Source organism: Aplidium turbinatum, chromosome 5, assembly GCF_918807975.1.
Source record: "Aplidium turbinatum chromosome 5, kaAplTurb1.1, whole genome shotgun sequence".
Lineage (NCBI taxonomy): Eukaryota > Metazoa > Chordata > Ascidiacea > Aplousobranchia > Polyclinidae > Aplidium > Aplidium turbinatum.
Genome location: NC_137476.1, coordinates 19,941,507 through 19,967,798, shown reverse-complemented (window position 1 = coordinate 19,967,798; position 26,292 = coordinate 19,941,507). Strand labels below are relative to the sequence as shown.

The 26,292-nt window shown below is 37.8% G+C and overlaps 1 protein-coding gene across 1 annotated transcript in view; it reads left to right on the top strand.

Moving 5' to 3' along the window:
* LOC145770599 (NBAS subunit of NRZ tethering complex-like) overlaps positions 1-25,879 on the top strand; it is a 44,308-nt gene extending 18,429 nt beyond the window's left edge. The window contains exons 11-48 of the mRNA XM_082582287.1: positions 250-445; positions 1,006-1,142; positions 1,587-1,724; positions 2,619-2,732; positions 3,013-3,147; positions 3,696-3,902; positions 4,657-4,921; positions 5,243-5,398; positions 5,851-6,012; positions 6,302-6,443; positions 6,819-6,983; positions 7,204-7,271; positions 7,789-7,993; positions 8,490-8,665; positions 9,887-10,008; positions 10,511-10,661; positions 10,900-10,939; positions 11,853-11,914; positions 13,289-13,453; positions 14,973-15,155; positions 15,367-15,450; positions 16,329-16,493; positions 16,871-16,965; positions 17,233-17,436; positions 17,643-17,748; positions 18,101-18,304; positions 18,767-18,867; positions 19,107-19,188; positions 19,624-19,718; positions 20,150-20,309; positions 20,440-20,585; positions 20,997-21,189; positions 21,485-21,590; positions 22,310-22,436; positions 22,748-22,868; positions 23,044-23,172; positions 23,430-23,575; positions 25,372-25,879. Coding sequence (XP_082438413.1) covers positions 250-445; positions 1,006-1,142; positions 1,587-1,724; positions 2,619-2,732; positions 3,013-3,147; positions 3,696-3,902; positions 4,657-4,921; positions 5,243-5,398; positions 5,851-6,012; positions 6,302-6,443; positions 6,819-6,983; positions 7,204-7,271; positions 7,789-7,993; positions 8,490-8,665; positions 9,887-10,008; positions 10,511-10,661; positions 10,900-10,939; positions 11,853-11,914; positions 13,289-13,453; positions 14,973-15,155; positions 15,367-15,450; positions 16,329-16,493; positions 16,871-16,965; positions 17,233-17,436; positions 17,643-17,748; positions 18,101-18,304; positions 18,767-18,867; positions 19,107-19,188; positions 19,624-19,718; positions 20,150-20,309; positions 20,440-20,585; positions 20,997-21,189; positions 21,485-21,590; positions 22,310-22,436; positions 22,748-22,868; positions 23,044-23,172; positions 23,430-23,575; positions 25,372-25,510 — 5,392 coding nt within the window. The 3' untranslated portion in view covers positions 25,511-25,879. The remainder of the gene's footprint in view (positions 1-249; positions 446-1,005; positions 1,143-1,586; positions 1,725-2,618; positions 2,733-3,012; positions 3,148-3,695; positions 3,903-4,656; positions 4,922-5,242; positions 5,399-5,850; positions 6,013-6,301; positions 6,444-6,818; positions 6,984-7,203; positions 7,272-7,788; positions 7,994-8,489; positions 8,666-9,886; positions 10,009-10,510; positions 10,662-10,899; positions 10,940-11,852; positions 11,915-13,288; positions 13,454-14,972; positions 15,156-15,366; positions 15,451-16,328; positions 16,494-16,870; positions 16,966-17,232; positions 17,437-17,642; positions 17,749-18,100; positions 18,305-18,766; positions 18,868-19,106; positions 19,189-19,623; positions 19,719-20,149; positions 20,310-20,439; positions 20,586-20,996; positions 21,190-21,484; positions 21,591-22,309; positions 22,437-22,747; positions 22,869-23,043; positions 23,173-23,429; positions 23,576-25,371) is intronic.
* Positions 25,880-26,292: the final 413 nt, after the last annotated feature.

Genomic DNA, 26,292 nt, shown 5'->3' with positions numbered 1-26,292 from the left:
ATGCTTCATCAGTCAGAGAAAAAGATGCGGAATCCAAAACGGAGAAACTAAACTCGTGATAGCAAACGTTTTGAAATTGAAACTATTTTTTATCCTCAGCCACAAAAATAATAGAAACATTGGCATTTTTTTACGAAGCATTGGCAAACATGAGTTTACTTTCTAGAGCTCTGTATATTTAGAAAGACTCACTCAGAAATATGACGAGGCATTTTCCCAGTGATATTTCTGTTCTTTTTTTTCACACAGACATTACATTCACAAGTATTTTTTGGCCACTCTGACAAAAACGACGCCGCAAGAACTCTACCAGAGGAAGATTGATGATCAGGAGTTTGGTGAAGCACTGTCCATAGCTCAGGTCTACAATTTAGACTGCGACAAAGTATTCCAAAGACAGTGGAGAAACTCTCCTGTCTCGAAAGCAACGATACAAGACTATCTGGTAAGATCAGCAAGATGTCGAAAAGTCGTTTTTATTGCATGCGTCCTTGACTCCTTGTCCCTGCTATATATTTAAATTGTTTGATGAAGACTCTCATTGCAAGCCGAATACTTTTTTTTGGAGTATTTTTCTTTATGCCTTTTTGTTGGAATTAAATAATTTCAAACCCCTTAGTGTTACTTGGCATTGTATGTTTGTTGCACAGCAAAATAAACTCTTTTCCAAAGCTCTGAACTAGCTTTTTGGTTAAAACTAGATTAGTTTTTAGATCGAAATCGCCAAGATCTGTGACAAACCTAATAAACCTACAAACCTGACAAACCAACAAAACCTAATAGGCAGATGAAATTGAACTAATGTAAACATTTCAAATGCTATGGACTATGGTATGCCATCTTAATCTTTATGTTCAATTTTAAAATGCTATTTGTTTTGCAAATGATGAACAACATTGCAGTCACTGTTTTTGAATTTTCTGAAATTCACCTGATATTTTAGGCTCTGTTCGTGTAATTCCAATTTACCATTCTGCGTTTTAAGCTAGTTGAATTCCCTTTCAGTCAAAGGTTGGCAATCGTCATTGGGTGTTCCGTGAATGCTTAGACAGGGTACCAGAGAGGATGGATGACGTCAAGGAATTGTTGGACTTCGCTCTTCAAGTCACTGACATCGATAAAATGGCGTCACTGGCGAAGAGGTGCTTTAAACTGTTTGGTTTCGTTTTCTAATTCATTATAAAATATTTGTTTGAGTTTGTGAGAATGTAGGCTACACCAGATGTGAAACCAGGTGATAGAAGCGACACTGGTGATTTTCCATGGAAATGAAACGGCCAAAGTGAAATTGATTTAGACTAAAAACAAGCTGGTTTGACTAAGTCTTACTTCCCGAGACACAAACTGCGTACCCGGTAGAAAGAAATCTGTACAAACCATTGAAACCAATAGCTTGATGAAGCTGCTTTCAACCTCCAATGTCCATCATCTGTTAATAATTATTGAAATTCTACACTGACCAGTTTAAACCGGATACGTCTTTTAATACATAATTGCAGTTCTTTATCAGTGTTGGAGGTTGATACGCAGAAGCAATTCAAGTGAGTACCTAGAACGTTGAACAAAACAAACAATTTATATCGCAGCGATCTTGTTACCGATGACGATGAAGACGGAGAGATCGACGATTATGATGGATTTGACTACGAAGTTCAAAAACAAAGAGAAGCAGAAAAGCGTCAACAATTTGAAAATAAGTGGATGAGACACGTTGATTTGGAAAAGTGAGTTTTTTTGCTAATCAAAAGAGTGAAAGTTTCATACCAAAATAACGCCCAGAACGAACACGGACGTTTTGATAGTTATATTTCCGATGGAGGTCAACTTTTTGAGCTACTACGCGTATGGAATCTACTGCAAGAGAAAAATCACACTCAGTTACTAAGCCTCAGGAAATGAAAGATGAAGCCCTCGTTATACTAAGGCTCTGGAACTAATGAGAGTAGGGTGGTCATTTCCTTTCTATAAGCAATCTTTCCTTCCGCAATTACGTCCACTCAATTTACTACACACTAGGTAGAGGTGAGCGGTATTTTTCAATAACCAGGTCAAACCGGGTCTCGAAGTAGGTTGCAAAGCCAGCGTCTTATCCGTTGCGCTATCTCCCCGCTTGAGAACATTTTTGTGTATACTGTAGATTGTAGGTAGAAATACTAAAACTTCAGAACTATACGTCTGACACAAGATTGTACATTTTGAAATAATAGTTTTTGCATCAAATTTACAGACATTTACTACTACAGGCATGTATAACAAAGTGTGATAATGTTGGCACACAGTGACTTCATATGAAATGTGGTTTTGTCATAGTTGTCTTCTCCCTTGGCCTTCTATTAAGACTTTGGTTTGTTGGCTGATTGCATTGAAATGATTTTGTTTCTCTCAATTTGTACCTTTCGAATTTTGCTTATTTCGTTTAATGTTTATGACCTGATTATTTTTCTATTGCATGTATTCTGCTCATCCTGTAACGATGGAGAAATGGTTGATAACATTGTGCAATGGTTTTATCTATTTATATGTTTTCTTGCTTTCTCAATCTGTATTTAGCATGACTTTGATTACACTTATGGTACTTGTACAAATGGCTTAGGTTTAACTGGGATTTATAATTTCAGCTTATCATTGGAGCAAAACGAGATGCTGGCTTGTCGTCAGAAAATCCTCAAGTTTAAAGATCGGCTTTCCACTTACATATTGCTAATGGGCGGCTATGACGCTGCAAATGAAAGGTAATTTTCTGCACATTATGACGTATGTTATGTGAAGAAAAAATGGAGATTTTGTTTGAGTAAGACTTTTTGGTGTACAGTAGATTTTTGCTTTTGAATTTAAAGTTGGCCAGAACTGACGTTTTAAATTGATCCAGTTTTGATCAGTGGACTGGTCATAGATAGAAAGGCGCACTGATTTTTCCACTTTAGCTCTATTCGATAACTAACTAACTAACTACTTATGGCAACTTCAACTATTGGGTGGTAACTTTCTTAATTTTCTTTTTTAATCTTTCAGATACACAGCGAATGACTTTGCTACTTTTCGAAAACGGGATTTGTTTGACCTTGCCTTGGATTATGTCAGATCGTCAAAGTGGGAACACCTGGATGTCCTATTGCAATACCATGCCGATCATCTGAGACCTCATTGGTAGGTTCACGCGGCCGTTGCTTCTGTATCACATAAAATCATTGAAATGCAAAAGTTGTCATGGTTTTGCAGTGTGTCTAGCTGAACTGACACTTTTCCGGAATATACATGCCACAATTTTATGGCTTTTATCTAGACTTTCTCTGGAAATAAAATGTATACAAACATTTCTCTGTTGTATTAAACAATAAATACTATTAATGCTACAAAAAGTGCTCAATGCCAAGCAAAAGCCAAGCAGAGCGAATTACATCAAAATAATTACTACTTTCTAAAACCTCTTCTACGGCCTGTTGCACCAACCAACGATTTGTTGTATTATGTACAACATTGCTCTATTCTTTATCACTCAAATTCTTTTGTAGAACCCTACCTTCCCAGTTCTTTCAACTCTATCTTTCAACTTAACTTTCAGCTCGTGTTTTTGCATTATTTTATCATCTCACCCATTGTATTGTGCATGCAAGTGACACCCACGTGTGCCTGCTGGTTTGGATTTAAATAATTATAAACAAATTACATGACAGTTGCTTTTGCATGCTGTTTAGGCTGCCTCTTCTTTCAAACTTTTCTGAAACCGTCTTCCCGGCCACCTACGAATGCCTGCTACCTGAGGTGAAGGATGGTCAGGTCGTTTCATTGCTACGTCATCAACATCGTCCCTGTGCAGACTGGTCAGAGACTACAGTCATGGACACTCGGCAGTGTGACGTGGAAGATTTTTATGAAAACAACAGTTTTCTAAAAAACTTTAGGTATTTTACAAGGTTTGATGGCTAGTGGAGGCGAAGCGCCACATTCATTCTTTATACGTAGGTTAAGTTTCTGACGACTTACAATGTTAGAGTTGTTGCTTATCCACTGAGGTTTGTTGTTGACTGCAATATTACAGCAATCCTATGACCGCATGCTTGCATAGGCTTTGAACCACCGACGCTTGTGATCGCAGGTGACAAGTTGAAGCATCATCATAATCATAATCCATCGTCGGTTTGTTCCCCACTAGTGGGGGTGGCCGATTGTTTCCGTGCAGCAATTGTTTTAATCCCTCTTTTGCTGCATTTAAATAATATTTTGGAGCATAGATTTTCCAGCCGGATGCCCTTCCTGACGCTAACCACAGTTATTGGCGGTGGGCCTAGCCTTTACTTAAAAAGTATTTCCTGCAAGGCAGCAGGATTTCTAACAAGTTTTAGCCAACCAGTCGAGGTTGTTGCCCATGAGGTGGGACGTGGACCCACTTGTTAGTTTGGTGTGTGATCAAGACCAGTGTTCCCCGAGACCCATGGTGTAACAATCCATGGCGACTGCCCAGGGTTCAAAGGTGCTACCTGTACCACACACATACCTTTTTGCCGTTTTGTCATTGCGCTGTTCCGTTTACTTGAATGACTGCATTGCAAGTTGTTGCTGACGAGCTCTGCCCAAACTTCCTTTGTTTGACTGAGTTTCCAGCGAACTACTCTGCTTTACTAATGTTTGAACACCGTAAATTCATTCTGGTATTAGCGTGAAAGATGTTACCCCCCAACTGGCCAGCGAGTGGTACCAACAGAGAGCTCGACAGATGGAGAAACTAACACAACAGACAGAAGAAGCTTTGCAACTGATAGAAATCGGCGTCGAGAAAGGAATATCGGGTTTGTCTCAACTGCAGTTTGATCTGACGGCGCTGGACAATCTCGTGTTTGAATGCGGTTGTGAATTCGGTTTAAGTTTGGACGATCTTGTTCAGAAGTCGCCGTTGGAGCGAATCCGTCTCATGATGGCCCAGGTAAAGTGAAAGGCAAATATCTTTGTGTTATAATGATATTTTTTTGAATATATTAATTGTCTGCACAATGAAAGAAGCGCACAATCGGTTGTAAAAGCACAGATTGTAACCCATTATTTGAAAACTTTAAATATTCCATTGTTTTGTTTCAAACTTTCTGAGACGACATTGACATTTTTACAGTAAAATTGTGGTTTTATACCAGATAACACTTCAGTTTGGCTTGCAAAGAGTTGTAGATTGAATAAGATTGTGTTTTTGTATTGTATTAACGTTTAGAATTTTTGCGTCATTACAAAAACAAAATCATTATAATTCCAGTCTGTCCCGACCACTTTTGTACGAGATATTCAACAGTTGGTTCTGCCATTTGTCAAGTTCTGCGGCCAAGAAAAATTATTAGAAACATATTTGATAGAAAGTGCTCAACAAAACCTGGTGCTGCCCTTTCTTGTTTTCAAGTACATGTTTACCCATGTAAGTGAGTCAACTATTGTTGTTTGCATGAGAATTGTGTTTTCCTCACATGGCATCTTTATTTTAACAGTTCAAATGGTTTGTGATTTGAAAAAAATTAGTTGTGCTGATCGACGAAATCTTAGAAATTGTTTATAATTATTTTACTCATCATCATCATTAAGGTCCTTCCTCTCGTCGAGGGTTGGAGGCAATGAGGCGCCAAGTTTCTCTATTGTGAGATTTTTCTACTGCAGTTGTGTAATTAAGTCCTGACCAGTCTTCAATATCATTAGTCCAAATTCTTGGTTGTCTGCCCCTATTTTACTACCTATTTTTGCCTGAAATATATTCTGATTGTTCACATTTCATTAGCGTTTTTTATGCTGTCAGCTTTTTTAAGCATTGTTCAACTGTTCAGAATGTTCAGATAAAGAGGTAACACTCCACTTTTTTTTTGAAAATTTTTGCAGAAGCCGATCGATTGCAACTTTCACAGCAACAAGGACGTGGTTGCCACGGCGGTGGATTGCATATTCGCCATGGAGATTCCAGAACAGCTGGACATTGCTTATCGCATCGTTGCGTGCTTACCGAAGTGTGACGGCCCTGATAAAACGGAGATGAAAGAAAAGGTATTTGAGTGTGTACCTGCTGATTGTTGCGCTGAGCGGTGGAATAACTGAATGGATATGTCACTTGGCTTCAAACCATACTATTTTGGTTTGACACCGCTCGATTCCATGGAAGTTGAAAGAAACTTAATAGCAGTGGTTGATGAAAATGAAGTGCATGAGACGTGGCCTGGGTTTGAGACAAAATATTCTCTGTAGGCTCATTTAAAGTGAGCCGTCATTCTGGTCATGTAATATCTTTCAAGTCCATGTTGAAAGATCACAATGTTCAACGATTTGTTTTCAATAGGTTGGAGGTTTGGAGAGGAACTTGGATGTTTGTGGCATCTTTGCCAAGCACAAGGTGCCGATGACGCCTAGCAAATTGCGAGAAATAGCGGAAGATCGAAATCAAGTCTTGCTCTTGTTTAAAAGACTGACTCGGACTTTAGGTGAGTGACTAACTGACTATTCTTTGTTTTGTGAAGATTGCCAATAGCAACGGCTATCAGTCACGCAAACTTGTTCTTGAAATCCGTTTTTGTTGGAGCTATTTTTTTTTATGTCACCTGCTGAAGTTTGTTGAAGAAGATCTACTAAAGTTAGGACTTTGGCAATAGTTTTCTTTTTTGTCGTGTGTACTTTGTGAAGAACTAGAGAGGCGTATTTTTGTTCCAACGAGGAACTGGAAGGTATGAACTGGTAGTTTGTTCAGTGGAAATTCCTCTTACAGATGTTATCAATCAAAGGTTTTTCAATATTGCTATGTATTTGCTGGGGTTAGCGGAAAAAGATTTAAAAAAAATACTAACTTTTTATCTTTATAGCTCTTCAAGATATTCTATCCGCCAGCCAAGTAAGTAATGTCTTGGATGACATGCTCTCCATCTCTTCTGGGATGTTCACCTCCATGATCGATCAGACCACTTGCATCCATGTGCTCATTGAGAGTCTCCTCACTTCCGGGATCACGGAGAACATCCGTCTAGCTGGTGAGTTCCCAGTGGTTCTTGGTTCTTTATTTAATAAAACCTCACTCGTGATTGAGTCAAGTAAGGTGATATTGTACGTTTCTCCTTGAATCTGGAAGGAGTAGTTTGCATTTCCCTGTTGTCTTTTTGGAAAACAATCGTGTAATATGACGTTTTATTGTTGGTACAAACCGAAATGTTTTTATTGAAAAAAAAAAAATGTTTTTTTTCTCTGCTCAAGGCAACGTCATGACTCGTTCTGCTGACGAAACACGTTCCAGTAGCCGCAATTTCCAACTTCCTTATAAGGTAAGAGCTGGGTGAGTTGCGCTGCTGCTTACGCTCTGACAAAGCGACTGATTTTTACAAAGTTGAAGGCATTGAAGCAACGGGTTTTCAGAAGGCAATATATCTTGAAATTTAACTTGGCCCTCTTGCTAACTTGGTTTCTCGTAAAAATACAACATCTTCATATGGATTGTAGAAACAGTCATTTGCGAATTCCATTTGTCTCATAATGGAACCATTTATCTGCGATGTATGATGCACCACCAAAAACATTTTCCTAAAAAGAAAGCGATAACCCAACAGCTGTTAAAAGATGTCACTGATTCCGCCACATCTTACGCTTAAAATATATTTAGTCGATACTCCAATTGCGAACAACGCTAAGTTCGCATCTGAGCAAACATCTTTGCAATGAAATAGTTTTTTTTGTGACTTTTAGATCAAACTAGACAATATTTGCGATTTTTAGCAAAAGATTGGAATACACTTAAATCACCTATAATAAGTTTCCGCCATTTTCGATACAAAACTTCCACAGGATTCCGTGGATCTCGTCCTGCGATCCGCGAGAGAATATTTTGATGCTGCCTCCATCCCGCTACAAAACAACAAGCTGCTGCAGACGTCGCGTCTCTGCCTGCAGTTGATCATCGATCGGCCGTCAGAGATACGAGAACAACTGGACCTGATAGAGGCTGTGTCGCTACTGTCAGCGTTTGGACTTGAAATGTTGCCTTTAGAAGGTATGGCCTTGGTCGATTTTAAGTATTGCTGATCAAATGTTAGGAGAATTAGATGAAACTAGATTTCAATAGACAGGTTTAAAAATCATGGACATTCTTGGTAAACATCAAAGCTAATTTTGATTAATTTGATCTTTGGGGTGATAGATTCCTTTTCAAGTGTTATTCCAACAGCTTTATGTACTTCAGTGGTTTTAAATAACTATCCCAAGATTGGTAACTTGAAGTTTTCACCAGGGGCCGTCCAGGTTGATTAAAATGTAAAAAACATTGGTGGTAGATTGAAGTTGAAGTTTTTGACATCGCAAATAGATGCGTCCACCTCCACTCCATACCCAGTCTTTGCGACAGCCCAAAACGTTTGAAACAGTTTAAGATGGTTTCCACAAGATTGGCATACTTGCGGTTTACTCAGTAAAATGTCTTCAACCACCAGACATAGCCCTGGACGCCGTACGGGAAACAGATTTTTGTGTCTAACCAAGTTTTTTTTCAGTGAGGTTGTGCAAAGATCGTTTGGAGATAGTGCAGAAGATCCTTGATCTTTCACCAACCAATTACTTGAAAGAAGAGCCGATCTTGCGTCTCTCTTCTTTGATGAACATCAGCGGACATGACAAGAAGGAGCAGATCGGGCGAACAAAGTGTGCGATCGTTGAAAAGGCTGTGAAGGTTCAAGACTATTTTTTCTTCTTTTTTTGTAACGTCTTTTTCTATACTGAGTCAGTTTTATGTTTATTCGACCATCATGTATTGTCACTCTATGATGAAAAAAGAATGTGAAATTAAAATAATGTTGCATAGAAATGTAGACAATCTGCTTTGACATTTTACAACTTAGGTAGACATCGACCTTTCAATATAAATGGTTAAATTCTTGAAGTCTCAAAATTGTCATTTTTTTGCTTTGATGCGTTTGTTTGGAAAACTCAATTATATCCAAACAGATTTTAGGTGAAGTCTTTTAGTGCACATCTTTAAGGTGCACACAGTTGGGTGTTTACCAAATAGGTGCGGTTCACTGTGGCGCCCGGTCATTTAGGTGCTATTCTCAGTAAAGTCCATTTCATTAGGTGCTTGATGGTAGTACTGCAGATTGTATCAGCTTGGCAGTTAGGGCAATGCTTTTCACACAAAATGTTATATTTTTTTGAAAAGCATATGCTACGATACTTAATAATAATTAAACAAAGCCGTTCAAAGTCTTGTCGATGATGCAATTTTCTCGCTAGAAATTAATTTTTAAACTGAAGTTGATCCGCATCAACAAAGATATTTTATTCTAAGCAATATTACTGAATAATTATGAATGTAATTTGACACCTCGAATAGCACTTAAATGACCGGGCGCCGCACCTAAATATCCTGAAGCCACAGTGCGCGCACCTATTCGGAGGCACCTGACTGTCTGCACGTAAAAGACGTGGACCCGTTTTGCCGCTGATCTCAACTGTGGCGCTATTTTTAGCCATACGTAATCTATTGTGACTAAAATTGTGTGGATAAAAGGTACGTTTGAATTCGTTTTGTGCGGTGTTACCGATTTTGGGTTCCCTTTAAATCAAGCAAAGGGATAAAGATATTTTAATTTGGTTATTGGTGGGTTGGAAATTGGTAGAAATTTGGCAACACTGTCTCGTTGCTTACCATACACTAGATTGCACATTCTATGCTTTGAAAATCTCTGACATTCTTTTAATTGAAGTAATTGCTAAAAGCGAGCAGCTGATTTGGCTTAGCGAATGCGACATTTTAGTTAGCCCGTTTCAGAAAGGAATTATTTTCCCACCTTATCAGTGCACACCGATCAAAATTTTACCGTTTTTTGTTAAAATTATCATAAGCCAGCAAGTTTTTTGAACAAATCAAATTCAGTTTAACGTTTCACCACAGAGCAACGATCTGAAAGCGGCCGTTCGATTGGTCAAGGATCTCATTGCCATGAACTACTCGCATGCTTGGAGGTTATGCGCTCAACTAGGAACTTGTAATGGAGTTTCAGATCTACAATTCAGGTAACGACGTTTGTTGCGCAGTATTAGTGCAACACTTTGTAAGAATGCCGTAACGTTGCTTGTAGGATAACGGCAGTTAATGTTTCAATTATCAAGAATGTTCAGAACATTGTTGACCATGTGGCTACTGACTGCAATGTCACATTGTTTTATGGCGCAGGTTGAAGATGCAGTTTTGGTGGAAACGTTAGGATTCAGTTCAAACAAATGATAGTGTTTCATAAACTTTATAATAAATTAAAATTGCTTTCACTACGGCAAATAATAATTCGATAGTGACCAGACTCTAAAGACTTAAAAGTTAAAGCAATAATCTCTGCCCCTTTTATACTTTTTACACTAGCCACCGATACGCGTAAAGTCGAGAAAATTCTTTTTGCATTGGCCCTGAAAAGATTTTCATGTTTCTTAGTTTGAGATTGTTTCTGTGTGTTTTTTCTTTGTCTTCTTTCAAAAGGTTTCATTTTAAAAAATGATTTGAAATGTTTTCTTTCTCCTCTAGGTTCAGCTGCATCTCTTTTGCATCCTGCTACTGCGATGAGGAGAAGCTAGCGATGATGACTGACGAGTTGTGTAAGATAACGGCTCTTCTTTTGGAGCAATCTCTTGAAGAACAAATGGTTCAGTCGGAAGAACAACGTCACAATGACGAGGTGAAAACAAGTTGCTGTGTGTTCTTGTCCTTGATACTGCAAAGCCCAGTCAACGGAAACAAGTTATTAACATCATATAGTTTCATTGTTTCGTTTTTGCATTCATCAACTTCTTTGCTGAAAGATGCATTTGGTAGATGTGCATCGTATTTATGGAATGTTTGAGGGAGGAATCTATTCTATCAATTTTTTAATTCCTTTTTGTGTTCTCCCACTAATAAATGATTGTTTTTCTTAGATGTCTGAAGACAACACAGTGAAGATACCAGACTTGCCTGGTAAGCTGTCTGTTTTTTTTTACCTAAGTCTTAGATTACCTTTTTACAACGCATATCACAGTACGAAATTTAGTTCAGTTTTTCTTTGTTAAAGCAATCATCTCTACGTCCTCCTCTCATTAATGACAACCCTTTAAATGAAAGGCTACCACTAAAGCAGGTATGTCCAACCTAAATGCGTCCTTCGGCGAAAATTTATGGTATTTTAGAAAAGACTGAAACTACACTACGTTAAGAAAATCCAGCGTTAAAATGTAAGTGGAACACCACGCAAATACTAAAACTCCATTGGATTTCTTCATTAAACAAACTCAATGTGATGTTTGTCATCCACGAGTATCAAGGTTGTGTGGGGATAGCACTGGAAGAAGTTATTCACCCGGACTTCGGTTTTCACCGTTTCATCTAAGCTTTGAAAGATCTCTGCGTGGCATTTGAGTTTGAAAGAATTAATAAAAACTGAAATACAATTTACTTTTACTTTGATGTGAAACAAATACAAGACATAATGACAGGGCAAGTCTCAACTGGGCCGCGTGTGGTATAAAGCTGCTCTGGAGAATAGTGTAGATAATAGAATCATTAATTAACAGGCACTGTAGGGCATTATGTAAGAATAAAAGGTATCATGTTAACTACGATTTATCTTAAAGACACCGTTTCACGATATTGTAAGGAATCAAGAAATTTTCCGTTTCAATCTTTTCCTGGTAAGGTGATGATTTAGCGTAGCCTGACACCAAACGAGGTTGAAATTCAGTTTTCCTGATTATGACGAAAGAACCTTCAGGTGGCTGTTGCTGTTCCAACCAACAACAGGTTTTAACTTTTGAAAAGGTTTCCACCCACCAAAATTCTTTAAGTGAATAAATTACTAACAAGAAAACCGAAACGCTTTAAAAATTTGTTTCAGTATCAAGAACGTTGAAGGCATCAGCTGATCTGCTTGCTGGGACTGTCACCGCCACTACAGGGGTAACTGCTGCTTTCAATTATTTTTATTTCGATTGCTGATGTCGTGATACTTCACCTCAACTTATTATTTACAGTTTAGCTTAATTTTTAATCACAATTTCAGGATAAAAAGTTTTTGTAAGAATTGAAGACTCGAAATTTTTGACTTTCAGTAGACTTCAGAGATGATTGAATAAGAGAAGTGAAAGTCAGATCAAGATTGAGTTTGATGTAATGCTTTTAGATAACTTCTGATGTGCACAGTTTCACACATTCCTTCAATTATGGAGAGTAGCTTTAGGGCTGGTTAGTTTTGATGTCAGTACTTGTGCCATTTGCGACACAACTTATTTATAGAATAGTTTCACAACCCTGCAAACATCAAGACTAAGCAGGGTTGGTTGATTTAAATCAAATGTTGATTGAAATCAAACAATAAAAATCAAAAAAATCAATTAAAAAAATCAAATGATTTTTTATTTGCTAAAATAAAAATAAATACATCAACAAACGTTTCACTGCTTCTCTGTAATACAAAAGTTATATTTATAATATACTTAAGGCTATAGGCTATGCATGTTTTGAAAGGCAACTTAGTTTACTTGGCAGTTCACAAACAGTGTTGTTCACTAAACATAGTTTTTGAGCAAGTTTTTTACACTTTTGGTCTGGTTCAATCAGAAGTTCGAAATTGATTGGGCATTGCAAAAGCTGGCGAGCTTGTATTTATGTGCAAACTTCTCAATGCAAAATAAACTGCAATTTTGTGTCATCTGAACTTTTATTGTTTTGGTATGGTACGTCGGTAACATAATTATATTACACAGTTAAACTTTCTTTGCAAAAAGTCTGGTTGTAGGCTATGCATCAGTTGAGCAAAAAAGCAAAGTGATGTGTGCTCAAACATAAGGAAAGATCTTAGTGTAGTGAGATGACAGTCTGAGACGTACCTCAATCTCGATATGCACGTTATGATTTAGTATAAAGCAACATATCACACCTACTTAAAAATATGTGCAATAGACAGGCTAGCCTACAATATGATAATAAAAATGATTAAACACTTGCAAAGCAAAGCCTTTCAATCAATCAAGGGGTTAAAAATAATTCTGCTATCTTGCTAACATGATCTCTTCCCCCAAGTAGACTCGACGCTTTTTTATATAAAAAAATCATGATTTTTTTCAACCCTGAGACTAAGGCTTCAAAAATGAACGCTGTAAATTGTAATAAATATGTAGTTGCCTCTGTCACCTCTGTGTACTTTGTAAGTGGGTTTGAACTTTGTAGAACCGCTGCATGTTATATGTATTGGGTGCATTGTAACTATTTTATCACTACAATTGCATCATGTTTCCATGTTTAATCGTTGAAATAAGTTTTGATTTTCTTAAGGTTTTCCTGAGTGGTTTATCACTGTTGAAGAAGGAGTCAATGTCTTCCCTATCTTCTCCAACCACCGTGGACATTGATATGCAGGACCACGGAGATCATAGTTTTGAAACACAAACGTGTCCAGCTTTCTACAAAAGCATTCTGCCAGGAGCTGATAAAGATATAGTAGGTTCATTGGAATGTCCACACAAGCAGTTTTAGTTAATCAATAAATTAATTCTTCGTATGATGTACTACCCTTGAGTGTCTCTCTAGATTTATCTAGTTCAGGGGTGGGCAAAGTTGTTCAAAGAAAGAGCCGCTCGCGGATAAACCATAAACACCAGCGAGCCGCGAAATCAGTTGACACAAAATAACATAACAGCAATAAAAACACAATGATTGCTTATCCATATGAGTTTTGTACTTGGCTCACTAATCTCTGAAAATTGGACGATAAGTTGTTAATGCTGTGCGAATTAATTCTTCCAATTGTTCATTTGTCAAGATTGCACGATGTTTTGATTTTACAAAGTTATAAATTCTTGTAAAAATGAATAAGTAAATTCTGGTACTACTTCTCAGCTTCAACTAATCGCTGCTTATAGCGACTTTACTAAACTTCCAATTGTTGCTGACTGAACTCAAAATGAGCCCGGAGAAGCACAATGTTGCTTTTGCAAAGTCACAATTCCATTGTTTAACAATGGCTACAGTAAAAGAGAGACTCTTTTTTGATCTTTGTGTTGTATTGGCCGCAAATTAGATTTTGAAGGCAGTGTAGGCTGAGTCACAATTTTAATTTATAGCCTACCAACCGATTTTTGCGCCTCTATCAATGTGGCGCCCATGGCTTGAGCCATACCTGCTATACCCTAGGTACGCCACTGCTTGGTTGACAGTCCGAGATAATATATTTATAAAGTATAATCTTAATTTTTTGTAATATTACGATTCAATACAAGAGCCACAAAATTTATGCTGAAGAGCCGCATGCGGCTCGCGAGCCGCAGTTTGCCCACCGTTGATCTAGTTTATGCAAAGAGGCTGGCTCTTGATTATTTGTTTTGTAAGTAACCTTTTAACCGGGAGTATGTTAAAATAGATTATGTTGCAATTGGATTTCAAATTTTGTACAACTGCTGGCCAATAATGCGACAAGAAACTAACAGAATAATGTGCCAATGAATGCAAATGCCACTTTTCTTCATTTGTGCAAGTTGCTATTCTGCAACATTCCAACTCCACCAATCAGTAGACCTAAATTTTCATGACGAAATAAAGTAAAAGTTCAACACAAACATAATCAAGTGAATTTTGTTTGGGTCGTATTGATAGAAAATTAAGTCTAAAAGCAATGAGGCTGTAAGGCCGAAACCGTGTGCCAATGTCTGCAGTTATGGACGCTCTTGGTTGACGCCGATTAAGCCCTTTGCTGGAGACACCCCGCTGTTGCATTGCGCATAGCTCTTTGGCAAAGTTGGCGAAAGTAGAAATTATATGATGTGTGGTTTGGTAATGGTCTTGAACTTAATAATTAAGTAGTAATTGAACCAGTGAGCCTTCTGCAGTGTTGGAAAACTTCTTCCATTATACAAAACTGTGAAATTTTGTAATAATAATTCCCTCAACTAGTTATTTGTGTTTGGCCGGATTGATTTTTGAAAATTATTTCAAATTCTAAACTTTGATCGCTACATTTTAGTACAACATGGAAGGATACTCCTCAATGAACCAAGTGTCTCTTCTGCAACATCAGACCATGCTCCGCATCAACAAGCTGGCCAGTATGGAAGACAGGGTTCTGGATAACCTAAAGACCTTGTCCAGCCTTTCTTTAACAAAAGACCTTCCTCTCGCGTTGTCGTATCTTTTGGCCATTGCAGATGTAGGTATTTTTGTTAGACTGCTGAACTGATGACAGTAAAATCAAAGTTATTTATTGTGATTTTATAAAGCAAGCTACTTATCCTGACAAACATTTAACATAGCAAACGTTGTAATGAACTGATTTTGTTATTGTTTTTTTGTACCAACCAAGTACGCTGTTGCATGTAACAGCAGAGACACACTTGTATCTAAATTATAACAATGCTCAGGCAAACGATGTTGAAGAATGCTTTCAGACTCTTCCACTTACCTCACTGTCTCTTCAATTGCGTGTGTATTATCATTGCCTGAAGGTAAGAAGATTTACGTTTTAGACAGATGTTTTTTAGGTTGGTGTTTAACTGCTTTTATAATTTTTATATTAAAATTGATGCGTGGACTAATTACTTCCAATTCAATCAAAAGTTACGTATCAAAATCACTAGAGTTGCCAGATCTTTTTTTCGAAGTTTTCGGTAAGGGAACGTTCAAATATTACGTAACGCCTTCGAGGGGGGGGGGTTATGCAAAGCGTTACGTTAGCGTCACATCGGGGGGGAGGGGGTTCAAGCAAAATGTTACGTAACGCTTTCGAGTACGGAATGGTAGTTTTTTGTGCTGAATTCGTAGTGAAAAAGCGTTACATGGGGGAGGGGGGGATTGAAAAAAGCGTTACGTTGGCGTTACATGGGGAAGGGGGGGGGTCAAAAATTCGGAAAAAAAGCGTTACGTAATATTTGAACGTTCCCTAACATAATAGCCTTTATGTACAAGTTTGTGATTCCATCTGCAAACTCCTCCGTTTAATGTCAGTGATATATCTATCAACATGTCCGTCAACTTTCCGCTCACAGTAAGACGTTTGTACATTGATATATTACGATACTGCATTGTGGTTTATGTCAAGTGGTAATGGCATGGTTCAAGTCAATCAAAAGGCTAATATAAAAAATGACTCTCTTTGTTCATGTGATTTGAGTTAAAAATATAGCCAGTGTACCTATTCTGGCTATGCTTGACATTTCCCTTAAATTTCTCCTCAAGGGATGCAAATTTGTCTATTGGGAAACATAAACGTTTAGTAAACGCGCTTTTCTGTTTGTGCTTAACGTCGTTTCAATATTACCACAAGTTTCCCCAAAGTTCTGGTATACTAATTTACTGATGATCTAATGCTTCTTTTATTATTTAGCACCTTTCCGATGCCTTTTCTGTGACCACCGAGTGCTTGCCGATCTATAGAACATCTCCTTTAGTTTTTCTCAACTACGTCATTAAGCACGTCAGCATTCGAAGGAGCTCTTCCACACTTTCTCCCCTCCAACAAGCTGTTGGAAGTCTTGTAGATTTTATTCAGGTGCATTTTTCTTGGCTCGTTTTTAATTTTTAAAAGGTTTTGGTGCGTTAGATAGATCGTTGCATTTTTGTCTCTTGACTTGTCTCGGCTAACGTCCGGTTGTTAAATGATAAGTGGATGTGAAGGTAATAAAGCTAATCTTCGTACCTACCTTCAAACATGTCATTTCACGTCGATCTTATGTTTTTTCAAGCGCCAATCAAGCTCTCTTGGTCACTCAGCTGACATTACGTGTAATAATATGGTCAATTTTGTTTAGATTTTCTTTCTAGTTACATTTTGGTGTCAGTTTATTGCTTTACCATTATACGTCGTTTAGTTGCTAGACTGGTGCAAAAGGTATGAAAGTGATCAAAATCATTCGCTTTATGTCATAGGGAGAAAAACTCTCCGAGCTTGGGCAAGACGTCGACATAGCTCGTTGCATGACGGATAATGACTACATGGATGACATCATACATGGCCTGGCATTGTAAGTGTGAAGAAACTGATGACCACGCTCAAAATCTCTTGCGCACGAATGTGACGTTGATCTGCAAGCGCGTAGCGTGAAAACGCCTGTGCGTCAACGAGTAGTGTTAAAACCACGCGTTTTTCCTCTTTTCTACACTATTTGCCATCATTGTATACAACTGTGAAGCAACAATGGTTCCCAATATTCATTGTGAAGTGAAATGAAACTGTAGAGTTATGGCTGCTGATGACCAAGCTAAGCTGTAGATTTGATTTGTTCCACCAGAACCACGAGCGAAGATCAATTCCTTATCGCAGTGTTGCTGGCCGATCAAGGGCAGTGTGACGTATGGGAGGTGCTGGTTGCTCACGTCGAGTTTTTGTTCACCGAAACTGGAACCACGATCAAGCAGAATGAATTCTTTGACAAACTAAATCGTTTACAAATGGTTTCTGTCCTTTTGTCGCGAGAGCAGGATTTATTTAAAAGGTAAACCTTGTGGTTATGTTATCGTGGGGTAATCATTGATCTCTTTTTACTATGAGTCGTGGATCAGTTTTTTGATGCTTTTTAACGATGCTTCTACCAAAACCACCTAATCTTTTGATTATCTTGTCACCATATTTGGTTGACGTAAGACAATCTTGTTCCATCTGGTTTGGACCGGATTGTGAATCTCTTTTTGTTGACAACAGGCTCGATGCAAAAGTTTTTCCTTTAATTGACGGACGAGACCATTCAACTTTGCTTTGCTATTTCAACTTATTGAACGAATGTGACTGGAATCAACTTAAAGAATTGGTTTGTGTTACCAGTTACTTATTCTTACATAACACAATCGCATATACTTATTTACTGACTTACGTTCATCTCATTTCTTAAACTTAGCATATTATACTATGTCTAATGTTTTCTTATTACTTCACAAATGTAGATACCTCTGTGTGTGTATCTACATTTGTGAAGTATACAACGATCATGCTGCTAAAAGCGAAACTCAATCTGTTGTTTTCTTATTATTTCTTATTTCCGTTTATCTTGTCACAATGAGTTGTTATGTTAAGCCCGAATTAATTTTACGGTTTTAGATTTTTTTGTCATTAAGTGTCGGCTGTTGTATGTTGACAAGGAAGAGAATAATTTTTATTTCTAGGAGAGTGTCAACGAAATTTGCAAGATGTCGCCGCAAACTCATGTGAAATGTCTTCAAAAGATATCGAACTGTTCACTTGACCTGGATTATAAGAAGCTGATACAAAGAAACGCATCTCCACAAATCTTGCAATTGCTCAAGGAAGGCCTGAATGGAAATAATGTCACAATGCTCTCAAAACTAATTCCAAAAATACCATACCAGGTAACCACTGTTATTTATTTTAAAGTGACTGATGCTGTTGTATTGCATTTGCTTCATGACGCAGATATCTAATTCAATGTCCAATTTAGAATGTGTTTAAATTTCCTTTGCTTTACTCAAGCTTTGCGTTCCTGCGTTGAATTTCGGAATGATCTGTTGAATAAAAAATTATAATAGCAGAGCTTCGATCTTTACTTCAAACATACGAGGCGTGCAAGCCGTGCATACAAAGACTTAATGTCCAATTGAGGCTCTTTAGTCTGAGGATGAACAGATAACTTTTAATTGATTCTAGGTGAACTGCAACACGCAAACGTGAAAAGAATGTGAGGGTGTTAAAGAAACGATTTCAAGTTAAGAAATCCATCATTTCGACTTCAACGTCACGTCCTAAAATATTGAATTAATGCAAAAAACAATGTTTTCCTTTTCATGGAAAAAGGTTTGCTATTATTTACGCAGAACCACAGCATCACAGCGAGCTCCATAATACTGTGTTGGGTGGAAAAGCGGTTTTGGCAAATTGATTGTGGGCAAGCAAGTGGAGAAAACTGGATGAAAAAGTGCTTGTTTATGCGTTATTATGCTTTTGACTACTTCGGACATGTTTTTGTTTTTAAAGTGTCGGTGTGCTACATTTATTGGACGTTTTTGCATGCATTGCGCACGTTCCTATCACACGTGTTTACAAGCCAACCGGATAAAGTGATGTGTATAATAACTTATAATATTTACATGTTCTTGCCAATATACGCATCGTAATCCAAGACAATTTTCGCGTTATATTTTATATATTTTTCAGACTGGAACAGATGAACAAGTGGATGATCCAACTGGATGTTGTGGACTTGGATTTGTTCTTTGAGGGATTACTCTTTTCTCAGGTAACTGGCCAAGTGCCGTCAGGTGCATGAAGTCGCATTCTGTTCTCATACTCATCGTTGCAATGGCCACTTTGACTACTGTTGCAATGGCCACTGTTTCTTTATCTCCACAAGAAGTTTAGTTGGTAACACAGCGTTGCGTATTACATTCTTCATTGTTGCCGCAAACTTGATGTGGCTGACAGACTGCTTCAATTCTGTTCAGAACAAAGTTGAAATACGCACAGCCTTGTAGTCGATATTTTGTTGATTTTAAGTGAACCGTGAATTGAATTTGATTGTAAGAGAAAAGTAAATTTAAGCAAAAATTACGTAATGCAATAAAGACGTGGTATTGCACAATAACTTGTACTTGCCATTGCTTCAACAGTAATTGTGAATGCTCCTTTCCATGCACGGAAAATCCTAATAACTAAAATGTTCTTTGCTCCGCAGGAATCACTGAATATCTTCACTTACGAGTTGCGTTTTCAGTTGTTGAAGTTTGGGTTGAAATTCATTAAAACGCAGATCGAAGCTAACAAAGCCAGGTAAAATTCAACATTACACACAGTACTTGCATTGTATAATTGGGAGATGTTGCCTGAATTGCTGTTTTTCATGCATCTAAGCAATTTTTATTTTATCTAAGCAACTGGTTGGTGTGGGTTTTGTATTAAAGACAGAGGATATCAAACCATTAAGTGACCTATGTAGAGTTTCTATGTGGAGTTAGCTTGATCAAGGTACTTAGTTATCAGCTTTTGATTGAATGGTTCCTCAGAGGAAACACCGACAACATCATTTCAGCAACAACTTATATATGTCTGTGACCTGAACTGTGCTTGTGACATCTTCGGGCTTTAAAAACTTTCAAAATTTTGTTGCTAACTGTTTCGATCCAAGGAGCGGTTTTACGGTTAATAAACTTTATGTCGTGCCATTGCCTTTTAGATCAGTTACAAACTGTAAACTTTTTCAGTAATTTGCAAGATTTCACAAACTTGAAAAAGAAATTGGACAAACTGACAAGCCATTTTTCAATATTTTCCACAAAGTTTATGAAAGAAGTTATTGCTCTGGCAGCAACAGACCCGAAAAAGAGGGAATTTCTTGTCGCCTACGACCTTTCCAGATCCGAGGTAACTTTTTACATGTTGAGGTTCATGCCATGCAACCATCGTCCTGGTAGTTTTCTTGTAATTAACTACAATGGAATTCTTTACAGAAGTTTTGGTGTCAAATGCAGTCGTGTTTAATCTGTTCTTGCAGTCTGACAAGCTTCTCGCCATAGCAGTCCAATTAATGTTGGAGTCAGCCACTTTCACGAAGCGATTCCTTGCTATCCTTTCAGACGTTAAATGGACTATTGAATTCATTCTGAAAACTTGCACCGTCCAACTCACCAATCAGCTGAGGTAATAGATGTTGTGGGTCTGTTTAGATTTCTATCGTACCAATTTCCACATTATTGTACGTTGTCATTTTTCTGGAAAAATTTCACACCGTCAACCTAACAGCCTCGTAAAGCGCATCTAGAGCAATACATAGCCGTGATGGAAATAGCGCTATATTTTGCCACACACACTCTCATTATTACCTTTGCAGTACCACATGCAATCAAAATGAAATTTTTCCATTGCTTTAGTTTCTTGTTTTTGTGACGGCGTTTTAATACAACAGCAGCAATGCAGCATGTATCATGGAGGTGCAACAGAAACACAATTTAAGACCAGTCCTATAATAACGTCTTATGGAGGCTCGCAGTGGCCAAGTTGGTTGCGTTACGTCTGAATTCGCATTTATATTATTCCTCTATTTCGTTACAGCGAAACAAGCGATGATTCAGCAATAAGAAATGCACTGTCATCACTGGAAAATCTTCTTTCGTCCATAGAAGAATGCAAAGGAAAAGAAAAATCAAAGTTGTTAGATCTCGTCGTATCGATAGTTCAAGACTTTTGCAACGATAAAGATGTTGACATAAAACTTAAAATAGACGTTCTACAGCTGTTGAGAAAGGTGATTATAATATAAAAGAATAATTTACGTAATTATTTCTGTGCCGCCCCCATGAAACGACTGAAAGTTCTTCTGAGATTTTACCACCGTTCTTGTTTCTAATAAATTGATTTTGGCTTGATGGAGTTTTGTAACAAACTTTTAATTGAATGAATTTAGCACAAAATTTTTTGTCTTTGGCTTGTTTCAATATATGGTAAACATATAATTCATATTTGTTTGGTTTGCTTTCTGATTTATTCTAAAATGTAGCGTACGGTAGTACTTCATACGTAACAAATACATTCGCTTGCAGTCTGCGTCTTTGAGTCCTAGCCAGGTGGACTTCCTGCTTTTTCACAGAACATCTGAGTTGATACGGACAGGCTGGGGAGAGGCGGTCGCTGATCAAGCACTTAAAGGTACAACAAATCATTTTGTATTTCATTTGTTAAAAGATGTAACACTGTTTGAAGTGTATGGTGTCAGTTTGAGCGACGTATTTTGCAATGCCCAAATTGGATCTGATGAGTGGAGACGTCATTGGAAAGTTGTCTGGCCTGGTGAGGTTTCATGCTTGCGCTATAGCAGTATGGAGAGTTGGGATCCAGGCTGGGCTGTTAAATCGGGTACTGGTTGGTTGCGGGGTTAAGGTGTAAAATCATCTGAATCTTACCCTGATTCTGCCACATTTGCATGGTGATTTTAGTTTTTTCACTTGAGTGCGCATTGCATATTTGTGCACTTTTTTATTTTTTGTGTTCATCGCGGTTGGTAGCGCTTTGATCTGTATTTGATCTCTGTTCTTAAATCAAATGCCCAAATGTATATTCTTATCATGTTGATATTTTTAGACGAAAGTGTGAAAATAGTTTTGTCATGAAACACGAGGTTCGTTCATAACGGAAATTTAAAATCGTTTTGGTTGTTTTTACTGGGTTGTCGCTCCGAAACGCGCTATTAGAAAAAATAACGAGTTGATTTTTTCTTGATCAGATTGCTCAGATCTACTTACCCCGTTAAATGTGTTTGTTCTTGTTTCAATATCCACACATGAGTGTAATTCTACTAGATTGGATTGTCTGAAGGCTAGTTTCATTGTTGCTCTGAAGCTTTACACTTTCTTTGTTTCGTCATGCAGACATTAGCAGCTTATCAAGTGACGTCATTCACATCAACATCGTCGACTTCTTGCTACAGGATAGCTGCTCGCTTCACCAGATTAATAATTTATCGAAAATTGTCGAAATCTTGCGCCAAGGCAGCAGGTATCTCTTTGCTATGAAGAAGTTTGTTTTTTATGCATGAAATGTGTATTTTTTAGCGTTACTTCAGTCATTGGGTTTTAGTCGCAATAAACGATAGCTTCAAAAGGCACTGCATTGGCTGATCATTCTTGCCATGTTTTTTAAAATTCATATCTGTCTTTCATTGTTGAAACTTTCTTAGCGCTCCATCAGCTGTAGCAGTTTAAGTTGCGTTTTGAAGTGTTTCGTTGTGTTCTTTGGCTTCTGTTTCTGCATGCTTAAAGTTTGAGCACGTATACTAAATCAATGTGATAACGCAACTTCAATTTCAGCTCTGTGTCGCCCACCAGTAACGAACTTTGGCTCAAAGTTCTTCTTGCTTACACTCAACATGGCGTCGAAGGGGGTGAGGAAATTATCTCCAAAGCTAAACAACTGAACGTTTCTGAAAAGGTGAGAACTTGTCGCATAGTCGATCGGTGACAGCCCTAGTTCGATGTTCCAAAAGGCACTGGTTCAACACCGCTAAAGAGCACCGCTAAACTGCCTATCGTGTTGAGACATAGATCCAGTATATATTCCTTCTGTACAAAAACATGAAAAACTTGCTGACATTCAATCTTTGTAGATTGCCTTGCCAGTATTTGAGAAGCTTCTATCGAATTCCATGGTGCTTGCTGCGGCAAAGTTAGCCTTGATCGCAAACTTGTCCGCTGTGGATGAAAAACTCCGAACCTTGTTGCAAGAAGTGGATGAGGTGACGTTTTAACGAGTAGATCTTAACCAGATCGTCTTCATATAGACTACATGTGTCGTACGCGATAAATGCCATAGCAGTCGTGCCTTATCAGAGCAGAATGATTTGCTGCAAGTAAAATGGAATCTTCGATCCACGGACAGTTGTCGAATCTTTGGTCATGCTCAGCGACCATGCATCAAGCTTCTTGTGCTCTGCAATCGCTTGACTGGAAACTGTTGACATTTTTCATTAAAGCAAGTTTTTGTTTACTCCAGGTGAACGACACCAACTGCGACGACGAAATGTTGATGCTGCTCATCAATTCCAACAAGGCATTGCTGACGTTATCGACTCTCTACTATCACCGTGTGGTTGAATACTTAATCTCGGATAGTTGTGAAAACGCGAAAGAGGTGAACAGGTGAGGATGGTGTGGCGCAGACAACCTTGATAGTGTCTGCTAGTAGTTTCGAGGATTATTAGCTTTAGCTTGATGCTTTGCTTTGTGGTATTCTCATGTTACAATTGCCGCGTTCTGGAAGGTATCTTTTAATGTCTTTGATTATTGTGTCCCTACGAAGGAAAGGAATGACGTTTAAAGTCTGTTGTTCCTCAACCGAACCAAGACACTGTGACGTTTCATCGATGTGTGACGACTGGATAGTTAGATGATGTCTGGCATGGGACACACGGCCCTGTTGCTTCGAACGCTTTCAACAAGAAACTAAAAATCCCAAATTTAAAACGAGTTGTTTTGTGCAAAATTGAAAATAAACTAGGGGCACTGGGCAGCAATTGAATCGATCATGCCAGAAGAGACTTGAATGAGAGCGGACAAAGGAAAAGGTTAAAGACGCCAATCATGAGAGAGTGCAGACTCGACGACCTCCTACCCCATTTAGGGCTACGGTCTTTCGCATTCTCCCATTGGATGCCCAGTGCCCACTGTAGGTTATTGTTTTTCTTATGTACGTTTTGTTTCGCATCCAAACAAAAATAAATGACTATCCATGAAAACTAAATTCTTCGCACAGTTTACGGTTTAGAGTGAAACGATTAAAATTGGATAGCTGGGAGTTTGAATCTTTTAAGTAAAATAAAATGCTATCGTTCCTGTTCATTACAAAAACATAAAGCTTACTTTTTGTAAAAAAACAAAACAAAAAAATCAACCATAGCAGCTAAATCAACACAGCAGGAGGTGGAAATCTGCCAGCCTCAGCGCAAAGCTATGTACTATTGTACTTGCTACCACAGCGAGTATGAAAACGAGAATCGATTGGTGGTGGTCAGCTCGGCGCTGATGATGCCTGCAGACCGATGCTGATTACTGGTCAACTGCTTACCGCACTTGACTGGCAGTCTATACAGCAGAGAATGTGAGAGAATTTTTGACAATGTCACCGTAATAAGTTAATCAAGTTCAATGAAATTTTCCACAAACTTCCCTTTACGAAATATCGATTGTGTGGTGTATTTGATAGCTTGGTCATATAACAAGCAAAATATATTTAATTCAAAAGAACACGTCACAAATGCAACATGATATCGCACCAAGAGCAGTCATTTCAGCTTCCAGATAGGCCACGTATTCTCGATACGCAACGTTCTTGCTAATCTACAAAAAGAATTAAACTTTTCTGCAAAGAATAGCAAAACAACTACACACAGAACACTTTGAGAAACATACTCATACGGAAAAGAAATAATCAACTACATCTGAAGAAAACAGTAACAAATATGAATAAATGCAAAAAATATCTTCAAATACATTTCAATTGAATACAACAATACAACATGGTCGAGCAATGAGCATATTATAACAATATATTTTACATATTTACAAATAGTTTAATAGTCAAACGTTTTCGGCTTAACTTAAAACCTCATCAGGAATCTGAAAAGAAAGGGCAACTAATAACTACAAAAGAATTTGCACTTGAAATATATTGCATTTTTGTAAATATTTTCAGATTTCTGATGAGGGCTTAAGCCGAAAACGTTCGATTGTTAAAACTATTTGTAAATATGTAAAATATATTGTTGTAATGCTCAACCCTGTTGTATTGTTGTATCTGGCCTGTTTTTGGTATAAGAAAGCAAACTCTCTCCCGAAACTATATTTCAATATTGAACTTTTGCATTCTGAGTGAATACTAGAACTCTGTGCTAGCGAGTTGTAACAAGTTGTGAGCAAGCATTCTCTCGTGGTTACAGGTTGGTCCGGCAATTGCAAGACAACGGCCACATATCGGAGGCCGCCACATTACTGCTCAGATACCGCGGGAGCCACACTGTGTTCACCACGTTCGGTTCATCGATATCTTTAATATCAGATTGGTTGACAAAGTTTTAATTTTTTTAGTTGTACAGAAATATTCTAAAAGAAAAAGTGCGTCTCTTGAACTTTTAGCGTTAGATTGCAATTTATCGTTGTTGATTGTGGTGCAATGGTGTTAGTATTGTTTGAATATTTTTTCTCAACTCATGATTTATATTAAGTTCAAGCGATGAGCATATGATGTTTAGTTTAGTGGCAACTTGTTTCCAAGTTGGATGCATCATCTGCCATGAAGTTTCCTACTGTCTTTCCACGTGCAAACTTGTTTTCTGTCAATTTATCTGCAGGTGAAATGTTAGTACATTGTCGTCTCTAGTTTCCGGCGCAACGTTTTGAATGACGTCTTTCGCGATGAAAAATAAATCGAACTTTATTTATGCTTCACTGATGAAGCTTTAATGGTAATGAAGAAAATGATAATAATGATATAATATGAGCCAAGCGTCAGAACAGAGCGCCATACAGGTATGCAATGATGTCTGTCGGTGTGCAGTGCACATCACAGGTACAGTAACAAGTTAACAAATGCTACTTGTCTTGCAGTTTCAAGAAGTGTCTTAACCAAGGTTGTAGTGGGTAGGCTAACTACCCGGGTGGGCTGTTTTTATTCTTTTTTTAAAAGACGTAGCTAGATCTACAAAATCAGTGTTGCTAGATAAGGAATTCTGCTCCAATTCTTCAGAAAAAACTTCAAATTTGTTGAAGAAAAAAAACTTGTGGCAACACCTGTGACGGAACAAAGCTTTTTTTCAAAACTTTCAAATGGTTTATTTCAACAACTAATAATATAAATACTG